The 11,559-nt window shown below is 53.0% G+C and overlaps 1 protein-coding gene across 1 annotated transcript; it reads left to right on the top strand.

Annotated features, from left to right (window-relative positions):
• Window positions 1-277: 277 nt before the first annotated feature.
• On the top strand, window positions 278-10,637 carry CLEC3B (C-type lectin domain family 3 member B). Its single transcript, XM_032298042.1, has 3 exons — window positions 278-545; window positions 5,559-5,657; window positions 10,111-10,637. The coding sequence occupies exons 1-3, from the start codon at window positions 437-439 to the stop codon at window positions 10,509-10,511; spliced, it is 609 nt and encodes a 202-aa protein (XP_032153933.1). The 5' UTR covers window positions 278-436; the 3' UTR covers window positions 10,512-10,637.
• The last annotated feature ends 922 nt before the right edge of the window (window positions 10,638-11,559 follow it).

The raw sequence follows: 11,559 nt of genomic DNA, 5'->3' as shown, positions 1-11,559 counted from the left end.
CCTAACCTCACTGAGCCTCACTTTCTCAATGGTAAAATGGGGAAAGGACAGTGCATCCCTCATGGTTTGGGTGTGAGGCTTCTGTGAATTAATATCAGTGAATAGCAGCCTCAGCCCCTACCCAGGGTAGCTGCTCCACAGATGTGAGCATGACAACCACCATGTGTTTCTCAGAATCCTGGAAAATAAGGGCTCCTTTCTAGAAGGCAGGGCCAGGATGCTGGGTGGGTGTTCCCTGGGCAGCAAGGCTCTGTGGCTCTCAGGCCTTCGTCCTTCTGCAGGCTTTTGTGTTTGTTTTACTTTTTTGGCACGCCTGCAGCCAAGTCGGGGAGGGTTTCCTGGACAGAGGTCCTCTGGCTGCTGCCTTAAGACGAGCAGCCTGGGCTGTGGCTGTCACTTCGTTCGGTCCCAGACCCACTGCAGCCCACGCAGCAGCATGGAGCTCTGGGGGGCCTACCTGCTACTCTGCCTCTTCTCCCTCCTGACCCAGGTCACCGCCGAGCCACAAACCCAGAAGGACAAGAAGGCTGCAAATGCCAAGAAAGGTAAGGAGGGGGACAGGGACCTATGCCATCTTCCAGGGGGCAGGTCCCCCTCTCCTTACCTGTCCTCATGCTCCTTTCCTTCATTTTCCTCCTTTGTGAGTCACCTAGGGAACTTGAGTAAAGTGGACTTTGTGGCCTGAGGGAGTTCTCTCATAGCAGGGGTGGTTGTCAGAAGCATAAGAATCCCTGACTCACAGAGTTGGGAAGAACCTTCCAGATCATCCTAACTGATCTTTGCTCTCCTCACCACTTCCCTAGTATTTTAAAGAAAGCAAGCCTTTGGCCTGGGAGTCTGGAGGTGCTCAGTCCTCACCAGGGATAGCTGTACAGGCTGGGCTTTGTAGTCTCCCAACCTCAGTTTTCTCAACTGTAAAATGGGGACAGTGGTATTTGCTCAAAGACTTCTCAGGAATATTTTGTGACACGAAATATGTAAAGGCTCCTCGCTTGATCCTTGATGAACAAGGAAAAGAAAAGGGAGAAATGAATTCTGATTTTGTAGCATATCACAGACTTTAGGAAATAAAAATGTAACTCAAACTAGTCGACCAGAAGCAGCTTTGCTCTCCTCTGCAGCCTCTGGGTTTTGGGGTGTCCCTTGGTTGCCATGGCTACAGCAAGACCTGCCCTTGCAGCCCCGCCTGCAGTGAGGTCACACCAGGCTGTGTTGAGACAACATCAGCGGAATGCCATGGCAATGGACCGGGCTGCCACCCCCATGGGGATCAGAAGGTAGAAGAGAGTCCAAGGGGATGAGGGTGGGGATTGAGGCCGAGAAACAAGCAGCTAGGATCAAGGCACAGAGAAGGAAAGAAGGGGCTTTGGGGGCCTCCCTCAGGCCCTCCTAGGGCTCCTCATAAATGGATGGTTGACCACTAGCCAGGAGCTGGTGAGGTACCTAAAGGGACGTCAGGGCCATGGGGCCCCACAACGCTGCAACAAAGAATGGGGCAAATCTGGCTGCCGATAAAAAACCATCTTCAAGATTCAGTTGACAAAGTGAACAAAGAAAGGTTCAAAAGAGAATGGATATGATACTGACATTTGCTTTGAAAAGGGGATTTATATAAGAATATGTTTTTACTTGTATATGTGTAAGTTCTTTCTGGAAGGATCCACAAGAGTAACAGTGATTACCTCTGGGGAGAAAAACCCGGGGTTTGGGCCAGTCTCAACTGGGAAGGAAACCAGCTTTTTGAACTGTTTGGATTTTAAAAAATTATACGCATATATTACCTTCTACAAAATGTTCATTTAAAAAGAGAAGACAATACCATGCATAGTTATGTCTACGAGCATCAGACAAAATTGCCACCAAGGGACAGCCTTTGTAAAAGATGCAGCTCCAAAGCAAGTTATAGAGCTTTTGAATGTGGAAAATCATTGCCAGCTTCTCAAGTTTACCAAAGATTCAGTATTAATATAATTATGGAACTCCTGTATTCACTCATGTAAAAGAAAAACAGAGGGTCAGAGCATGTGATGCTTTGGTTCTCTCCAGGTGTCACACTTGAACCCTGACCCTACGTAGTCTCCATAGAAGGGGCTCCTGGAGGTCCAGGGCCAGAGACTAACAGAACAACCACCCAGGCCCTGCCTCTTGCTGAAACCCACATCAGTCTCCTGACTCAGCTGGGTGTTCCTTCCTCCCACCTACCTACATGGCAGGTGCTTATGAAGCTCTTTCTCGGCGTAGGGTCCAGCGTATATGCCCAGGACACAGCAGAAAAACATGGTTCCTACTCTTAAGACATGAACCATGGTGATTCTCACTTGGGCATCAACATCATCTGGGAGACACATTAGAATCCAGGTGACTTGGCCAGGCATGGTGGCTCATGCCTGTAATCCGAGCACTTTGGGAGGCCAAGGCGGGGGGATCACTTGAGGCCAGGAGTTCAAGACCAGCCTGGCCAACACGGTGAAACCCCATCTCTACTAAAAATACCAAAATTATCTTGGTGTGGTGGCATATCCCTGTAATCCCAGCTACTCAGGAGGCTAAGGCAGGATAATCACTTGAACCCAGAAGGCAGAGGTTGCAGTGCCACTGCACTCTAGCCTGGGCCCCAGAGTAAGACCCCCATCTCGGCTGGGCTTGGTGGCTCATGCTTGTAATCCCAGCACTTTGGGAGGCCAAGGAGGGCGGATACCTGAGGTCGGGAGTTCGAGAACAGTCTGACCAACATGGAGAAACCTCATCTCTACTAAATATACAAAATTAGCTGGGTGTGGTGGCACATGCCTGTAATCCCAGCTACTTGGGAGTCTGAAGCAGGAGAATCGCTTGAACCCCAGGTGGCAGAGGTTACAGTGAGCCAAAATCACGCCATTGCACTCCAGCTTGGGCAACAAGAGCCAGACTCCATCTCAAAAAATAAATAAATAAATAAATAAAAAGAGTCCATCTCAAATAAATAAATAAAATAAAAATTAAGAATTCAGGTGCCTTGTCCCACTCCTGGAAATGCTGGTTTCGGAGACTTGGTGAATTTAGCGTCTGCCTTTTCCACAGGTCTTCAGGATTCCTAGGAGCAGCCAGGATTGAGAATCCCAGGAGAAACTAGCTACAGGGCTGGTGCTCAAAAGTAGAGGAGAAAGTCCAGAGAAGGGACGGTCATGCCAGAGGAGACCAGTTGGTGCCTAGGCCAGGAGGGGGAGAGAAAGTGGCAGCAAGGGAATGCCAGCATGTGCTGAGTCCTTGTCCTGGCCCTCAGGGTGGGTGCGAAGCGGGGAGCCTAGAGTACTTCTGGGAGCTCATCTGTTTCTGGGGCCACATGGTTACACCTGGCAGGGAAGCTCAGGAGGGAAGGATGACCTCGTAGGAGTCACAGGCCTTTAGAACAGGGAACTGGGGGAACCTGGAGGCCATCCATTCCAATACCATGCATAGGGAACCTGAGGCTCAGAGAGCAGGCCAGCATAAAGGCCTCCTGACTCTTTGCCCGGGGCTGTAGAGACACCTCCTGCTCCCACACCTTCCTCAGGTGGAGCCTAATGTGATTAGCTTCCTGTTCTTTGGCCAGTCCCTGGAGGAAACTGCACGTATGGGTGCCTTGGTGCAAATTACAAAATCTACCCCCTCTAAACTGATAAATTATAGAAAGGCATCCCTTTTTTTTGGTTTGATCCAGCCTAGTCAGGGCAAGGCTTAGGAGACAAATGGGCCTTCATGTGTCCCTCAGCGGAATGCCTTCGTGCAGTGCCCACTTGCACAACCTCACGTGGCACCCTGTGCTGATGCATCACAGACCGGGTACAGTACTGCTGTAAGTGGCCGAGGCAGTCCCTGCGTGAGGCACACGTGACCTCGGGCTACTTTGCCAGCCCCAAACTCTCTCTTTTCTGCCTTGCTCATCAGCGTGTTTTTCCTCCTGTTCCATAAGTTACATCACTAATTTCAGTATACACAGCATGTGTCTTGTAATTCTTCTGCAAAGGCATCTTATGGGTGGATGAAGGCTCTGATCTCACTCTTCATGAGTGTAGAATGTATGCAGACACAGCCAGATGGACCTTTAAAATGTTTCCCCACCCACTCCCCCAAGCTGAGTGCAGCCTTTCCTGAAAGCCTGGGGTTTCAGAAAGACCGGTGTCCACCCCAGGAGCTCTCAGCTTACACACACATAGAAATATGCTTCCCCACACCCTCAGCTTACACACACATAGAAATATGCTTCCCCGCACCCTCAGCTTACACACACATAGAAATATGCTTCTCTGCACCCTCAGCTTATGCACACATAGAAATATGCTTCCCCGCACCCTCAGCTTACGCACACATAGAAATATGCTTCTCTGCACCCTCAGTTTATGCACACATAGAAATATGCTTCCCCGCATCCTCAGCTTACGCACACATAGAAATATGCTTCTCTGCACCCTCAGCTTATGCACACATAGAAATATGCTTCCCCGCACCCTCAGCTTACACACATAGAAATATGCTTCTCTGCACCCTCAGCTTATACACACATAGAAATATGCTTCTCCGCACCCTCAGCTTACGCACACATAGAAATATGCTTCTCTGCCTGCCCCTGCTGACTCCTGCATGACCTCCCAGTAGGACAGCTCCTGTTAGGAATCTGTTTGTGTGCCATGGGAAGGTGGGGAAGAGCATGGCTTTGGAGCCATGTGTGCCTGGGTTCCAGGCCAGCCCTGCCAGCTGCTGGCTCTGCCATCCTTGGCAGTTGCTTCAGGGCGGCCTGGGTTTCCTCGTAGTGAAATGGTGGTGGTGTAGAATGACATGTTACCCGTGTCATAGGGTTGATTATAAGCATCACATGGGATAACATGTAGAATGGGTTACCTGGAGCCTGACCTTCTTCATAAGAGTGGAAAACCTGGGTTCCTTCTGCCCTCACCTTACTAGTAGCTATGATGGGCGCATACCCAGCCAGGCACTGAGGTAGGCAGCTCTGAGCTTCATTTCTCTTAGTCTTCTCCAGGGTCCTCAGAGGTGGGGCTGTCATCATCCACTTCACACATGAGGAAATCAAATCCAGAAAGGCTGAGCAGTTCGCCCGGGCCACCCGTGTCTGTGGGACTTCTGAGCCCTGCACATGCGTGCCCCAGGCTGGAGTGCCTGCCTGCTGCTCTGCTTCGCATTCCTCCAGCCTGGGGAAGTCAACCTGGGGGCTCTCGAGGGCTGCTGCTCTGCTTCCTGTGCTGTGTTCTTCCCTGGAGCTGAGAAGGGAGCTGGCGGGGGGCGGGGTTGGGTCACTGAAGCCTATGCCTGCATCCTCCTCCCAGACCCTGCTAATCCCAGCTCCATCTGACCCCCAGCAACAATCCCAAACAAACGCAGCACAGGAGCAAGTGAAGGATTGGCCTTCCTGGCAGAAGTTACTAGCGGTCAATTAGACGACCACCAGCAGGGATAGAGAGAAAGTTTCCCAAGATATCAAGGTTGAGGGGAGTCTTTTCCTCTTGTCCCTCTGCAGCTGAGGTGGCATCCTTCCTTCCCAGTCCCTACCCCACCCTCACATATTTCCCCCTGCTTCATCCTAGATGTTGTGAGTCCGAAGATGTTTGAGGAGATCAAGAGCCGTCTGGACAGCCTGGCCCAGGAGGTGGCCCTGCTGAAGGAGCAGCAGGCCCTGCAGACGGGTGAGTGCAGACAGTGGCCTCTCTGGGCAGGAGCTCCTGAGAGAAGGGCCCAGACCAGCAGCCAGCAACACGCTTCTTGCCTCTGGCCAGCATCAGGGTCCTGGCTCCATTAGTCCAGGCCTAGGGGTGAGGGCCCCAGGTTCAGGGAGCCCCACCTCTTCCTCTTGGGGAAATCCCCTGACACGTGTCTGCAAAACCCACCCAGATGTGCACAGCCAAATCTCTGGCCACAGCTGGGTGGTGTGGAAGTGGGGATGTTCCAAGAGGATGAAAAGTTCAACAAGAATCCACTACTTCCCACTAGAAGTGACCCTGGAGTGCTCGATGGGGCAGAGGTAGCAGCCCACCCTAACAAAGCTCCCAGGAGCCTTACTCAGCTGGCCTCCGCAGCCCCAGGGAGCTCCACACTGCTGTGTGTGCTGCTGACACCATCTCTCTTAACAGTAACTACGTCGAGGTGGGATTTGTCAGCCCCGTTTTAAAGATGCAGCAACTGAGGCATAGACAGGTGCTGAACCTGGCTCACACTCACCTGGCTGGTTGGTTGACTCGTGGTAGAGCAAGAGTTGATGGGAGGCAGCCTGCCTGGGCCTAGGTGCTCCTGGCTCTGCACCAGCCAGCTGAGGGAGGAGGCACAGAATCACCAAGAATAGACCGGGGCGCATGGTGAGCCCACGCCGTCTGGCCAGCCTGCCTGACAGCCTGTTGCTTCTCACGCCCCACGTTCCCGTCATATCGTCTGTATTTTCCACACACCTCCAATTTACCTACCTTTATGTGACCTTACCTCCCATTCCGTGGAGAGCACAGACTCATGATAGTGGTTGTTACTGACATTCGAGCCCACTACACACTGGAACTGTCTGAAACTTGATGCATGTTAACTCAATCACAGCAAACCCATGCAGTGGTCCCGTTACTGCATCCTCACCCACACTTCCCACCGAGAAGCAAGGACCTTGTGACAGCCCAAAGGAGAAGAGCCTCACTTAGCTCTGCTATGCTGCCCCTGAAATTATCAACTGGGAATCACCTTGACTCCTCAGCAGATCTATAAACTACTGTGCATCCACAGCCACTCTCTCACCTGTTGCTTTTGTGACCAAGGCCCATCCATCCGCAAGGCCCTCCTTTTCCCTCCTGCCTCCTCAGAAACCCCCAAGAGCCTTCTCACCGGGCCGCATTATACACACGCTCCCACTGACATCCTTTCCTTCAGCATTCACACTGCCATCTTTCTGCACTCCCACCGCAGGGCCTTTGCACGTGCTGTTTGGGCAGCCTGAATTGCTCTCCCATGATCCACCTAATAAGTGCTTCCAGCATTGCCTTCTCAGGAGTCCCTCCTCCCTCTCCATCAGGCTCCTCAGGTATAAGCTCCCCCAGAACAGTGTCCTTTGTTTGATCACACTGACTACAGTCTGTGATGATACACTCGTTTGCTGATTTGTGTCTGCCTCCTCCATTAGACTGCAGTCAGCCCGGAGAACACAGGGACTGTGTTTGCTTTTCATTGGGCCACTACCCTGCCCAGCATAGTGCCTGCCACATAGCAACACCCAGTCAGTCTCTGTTGAAGGAAGGACAAACACATGACTTTGGATAGCTTGCTTAGCATGGCAGGTGAAGGGAGAGTGCTCTAGAAAGTGCTGGGGAGGATGGTAAGGTCATGCCGTCTGGCCAGAGATATTTTTGAGTTCATGTGATAGAAAACCTATCAGTAGCTCAAACAAAAAGTTAGTCTGCAAGTAGGTAGTTATAAGTTTTTGTTCAGAAGTTTCACCTCATGGTCTCAAAATGGCTGCCCCAACTCCAGGTATCATGAGTGCATTCAAGGCAAGGAGGAGGAAGAGTAGCCCAACCACATCTGTCTCATTTAATGGGAAAGTAAACAAACGTCTTCCACTTCCATCTCATTAACCAGAACTCTGTCAAACGGCCACCTGCCGCTTTAAGAGCATCTGAGGATGCAAGAATGTAGCTTTTCCAGGCTCTACAGTGGAGGTGGATAAGGGACAAGGGATGGGGGAGCAACAGTGGCTGCCACAGAGGGAATGTTTAGAATGAACCAAGGCCACTCTGAGCCTCAGTCTCCTTATCTGTAAGACAGGCAGGGCAAACTCTAAGGTCCGTCTCACGTCTAAGCTATGTGATGTGCAGCGTCAATGTAACCCAGGCATCAATTGCCACCTGGGATGAGGTGATGACGTGGGGACCTCCCTGCAAAAAGTTCATGACGTATGGAGGCCCAAAGCACCTCCCCCATGTCTGCTGATTTCTAGGAATCTCCTGGCCTCCTGGACTCCTTGGGGATTGTCCTCACAACCCAAAGATCACCTTGTCAATAAAGCATTCCAGAGCTCTGTTGACCTAACCAAAGAGTTGAAGGAATCAGGGGGCAACCTTTCCCTCCTCCAACCAGCACACGCATGAGAGGTACCATGCTACATTTCTGCTAGGCACAAGGAGGCAGAGGTGACCTAGTGAGAACCTTGCTCCCTGGGAACCTCAACATATTCATGGAATCACTTGAGCCCTTGAAAGATGTGTAGAAGTCAGAGAAGATCAAGAAGGTCGATTCCACGCAGACGGCAGGGCAGGAGCAGAGGTGTGCAAGACTAGCATAAATCAACAGGATCATGAATAGCCAGACCAGAGCAACAAAGTGTTAGCAGCAATGCTAGTAACGTTGACTGAGGATTACCTATGTGTTGGAGGGAGGTTCAGGCAAGGGTCCTGGGAAGCAACTCTGAGATAGAACGTAGCCCACAGGATGCTTATCAGGGGACACTGTCAGTACCAGCCCCTGTGCTAGGGAAGGGATGGAAGGAAGCAGGAGTGGGCAGAAGGAGAAGTGGAGCTACACTGTGGTGCCATGAAAGCCTCAGCTGACAGCGGGGAGCCCTGATGACGGGATGACCCTTCAGCACTGTTCTGAGTTGGGGCAAGAGGGCTTATGGGTCAGTCTTGGGTGCAGGCTTCTCATGGGAGGGGCACAGCCTTGGAAGAGGTAGCTGTCTTCTGCTGAGGCAGTCCCTGGAGGAGGCTGAGAGCTGAGGACTTTCTGCAGCTGAGAGCTGAGAGCTTTCTGCAGCACTCCCGGCAGCCAGGGCAGTGAGTCCTTCAGCCCCAGCAACGTGTGTCAGTGTCCACAGCAGGAAGGAAAGGCAATGAAGGCCGCCTGGCTAAGCCGCAGGATAGCATGAGGTAGGGCAGCTGGCTTGGGGCAGAGCCTGCGGGTGGACACCTCTATAATGCTTCCGGCCCCATGTTTAAAGTTGGGTGTAGTGTCAGATGCCCATGGGGACATAAGGATGCTGTTCCATGGATATTTGTTGAGTGGAATGGAAGTAACTGTGAGTGAGTGGGATTGGGTGGAGGGGAGTGCAGACCTCCCCAAAAGTGGCGGGGTCAGCAGCAAGAGGACAAATGCAGAAATACACCTGTGCTCCACAGAAATCTTAAGTAAAAGGTGATTTATATGCTCTCAAGACACATCAGAGTATGTCTAGATATTTCAGCTAGAAATCAAGCTGAAAATGCAAACTGCAAAACAAAACACATTCTATCATCCTAACTTGACCAAATATGTGCCTTCATCACAACCTTTGGGGCCAGGCTCAAACTGAGAATTCGTGGGTGCCTCAGAGTCCCCTGCCTGATCTCCGGCCCCTGACCACAGCCTGTGCCCAGCCCTTCCTGTCTTCTCGTCTGTTTGAGGGCTCTTGCAGTCTCAGCTCTATCGTCCCAGCCCCACCCTACCAGCCCTCAGGAGAACTGACCCTGCAAAAGGCACTTGGTAGGCCCTGGAAGCTTGCTTGGGCTGTTTGGGCAGAGATTTGGGGTCCTGGGTATCTGGAGTGTGGTGTGGTCTCTAGGTAGGCAGGTGCCCTGGCTCTGCAAGCTGCTTCATCTTAGGGAGGGGCGTGGAGGAAGGAGAACCACAGCAGGTGGCTGTGGCTGGGCTCCCTGTGAAGCTGACTCTGAGACAGAGCTAATTTATTAGGGAAGCCCTGGGAGCCACACATGTTGCGGTTGGGGGAAGAGGAAGTGAGCAGAGGGAGAAGTGAGCTGCAGTGCAGGCACAAGGCCAGCTTCTGTGACCCCAGGAGATGGGATGGGTAAAGGCCAGAGCTGACTGAGCTGAAGGCCTGGAAAAAGGTGTGAGCTGGGGCTGGGTGCTTCTGTAGCACAGGGGTTGCCTTTGCTCCCAGCGGGTCATGTCAGGAGCACCAAGACACCCCGAGTGGAGATCTGGGTCTGCACCGCAGCGGCCACCACAGCCAGGTCCTCAAAGTGCGGGCCCATCAGGACCCCTTTTGCCTGGGTCTAGGGGCTGTCAGGACTGATAAACAGGAATGGGATGGAGGATGGTGGGCCTGGCCTGGGCGGATGGCTCTTTGCCTGGGGAACAGGGGGACCTTCTGTGACAGCCATTTCTCCCTGCTCCCAGTCTGCCTGAAGGGGACCAAGGTGCACATGAAATGCTTTCTGGCCTTCACCCAGGCAAAGACCTTCCACGAGGCCAGTGAGGACTGCATCTCCCGTGGGGGCACCCTGGGCACCCCGCAGACGGGCTCGGAGAACGACGCCCTGTACGAGTACCTGCGCCAGAGCATGGGCAACGAGGCCGAGGTGTGGCTAGGCTTCAACGATATGGCGTCCGAGGGCTCCTGGGTGGACATGACCGGCGCCCGCATCACCTACAAGAACTGGGAGACCGAGATCACCGCGCAGCCCGACGGCGGCAAGACGGAGAACTGCGCAGCGCTGTCCGGAGCCGCCAACGGCAAGTGGTTGGACAAGGGCTGCCGCGACCAGCTTTCCTACATCTGCCAGTTCTCGATCGTGTAGCCCGCGGGGTGAGGGCAGGGGGGCCTGGAGGAGGGCGGGGCCCGGGAGGCCGGGAGGCGGGGTGGTGACTCCGTGCGCTTGGAGGCTCTTTTTGCAAATAAAGTGGGTGCAGCTTAGCGGAAAGGAGAGACGCTGCAGTCTGTGCTGGGTCCACGGGGCAGGGAGGAGGCCCCAGGAGCCGGCCCGAAAGCCCCTTCCGAGATGAAGGAGGCGAGAGGGGAGGCGGTGAAAGAGGGCGAGCTGAGCGCACGCTCTTCCTGACACAGGAGGGTGGGAATGAGCGGAGGACCCAGGAGAGGAAGGAGGGAAAGAATGGGGAGATCAAAACGCTCCTCTCTGGCGGGGAGTCGGGACCAGGGCCTGCCCACAGGGGAGACGGGCATTCCCCTTCTTCCTCGGCACATCACGGGAGCCAAATACCACGGCCAGCACTGCCCGACCCGGGCGTCCCATTCCTTCCCGCTCTTCACGGAAACTCCTCAGGGTCCACACACAGGCACTTTAAATATGTTGTCTTATTTCACCTGATCCACCCAGGACAAGTTGTGCTATTACTACCATTTAAAATAGGTAAGGTAAGCCGAGCGCGGTGGCTCACGCCTGTAATCCCAGCACTTTGGGAGGCCGAGGCGGTGGGTCACGAGGTCAAGAGATCGAGACCATCCTGGTCAACATGGTGAAACCCCGTCTCTACTAAAAATACAAAAATTCAGCTGGGCATGGTGGCGTGTGCCTGTAATCCCAGCTACTCAGGAGGCTGAGGCAGGAGAATTGCCTGAACCCAGGAGGCGGAGGTTGCGGTGAGCCGAGATTGCGCCATTGCACTCCAGCCTGGGTAACAAGAGCGAAACTCCGTCTCAAAAAATAAATAAATAAATAAAAATAAAATAAAATAAAATAGGTAAGGTAAGTAGAAGCTCAGGGAGGTTCCGTGACTTCCACTGGTCCTGACGCTAGTATGTAGCAGAGCCGGGATTTAACCCAGGGCTGTTTCCAAAGGCCTTGGCTTTTCCACCACGACTGCAGTGCTTGCTTCATGTGACTGAAA

The sequence above is a fragment of the Sapajus apella genome, unplaced genomic scaffold, assembly GCF_009761245.1.
Source record: "Sapajus apella isolate SASKATOON/1434 unplaced genomic scaffold, GSC_monkey_1.0 scaffold38, whole genome shotgun sequence".
NCBI lineage: Eukaryota > Metazoa > Chordata > Mammalia > Primates > Cebidae > Sapajus > Sapajus apella.
Note: the sequence above shows the minus strand (reverse complement) of the source record. Positions and strands in the feature narration are given on the sequence as shown.

Excerpts from the sequence above, each read along its gene's own strand:
- CLEC3B (XM_032298042.1), top strand. The coding sequence starts at position 437 with ATGGAGCTCTGGGGGGCCTACCTGCTACTCTGCCTCTTCTCCCTCCTG. Across the intron at positions 546-5,558 it reads GGCTGCAAATGCCAAGAAAG|ATGTTGTGAGTCCGAAGATG; the intron begins GTAAGGAGGGGG and ends GCTTCATCCTAG. Across the intron at positions 5,658-10,110 it reads GCAGCAGGCCCTGCAGACGG|TCTGCCTGAAGGGGACCAAG; the intron begins GTGAGTGCAGAC and ends CCCTGCTCCCAG.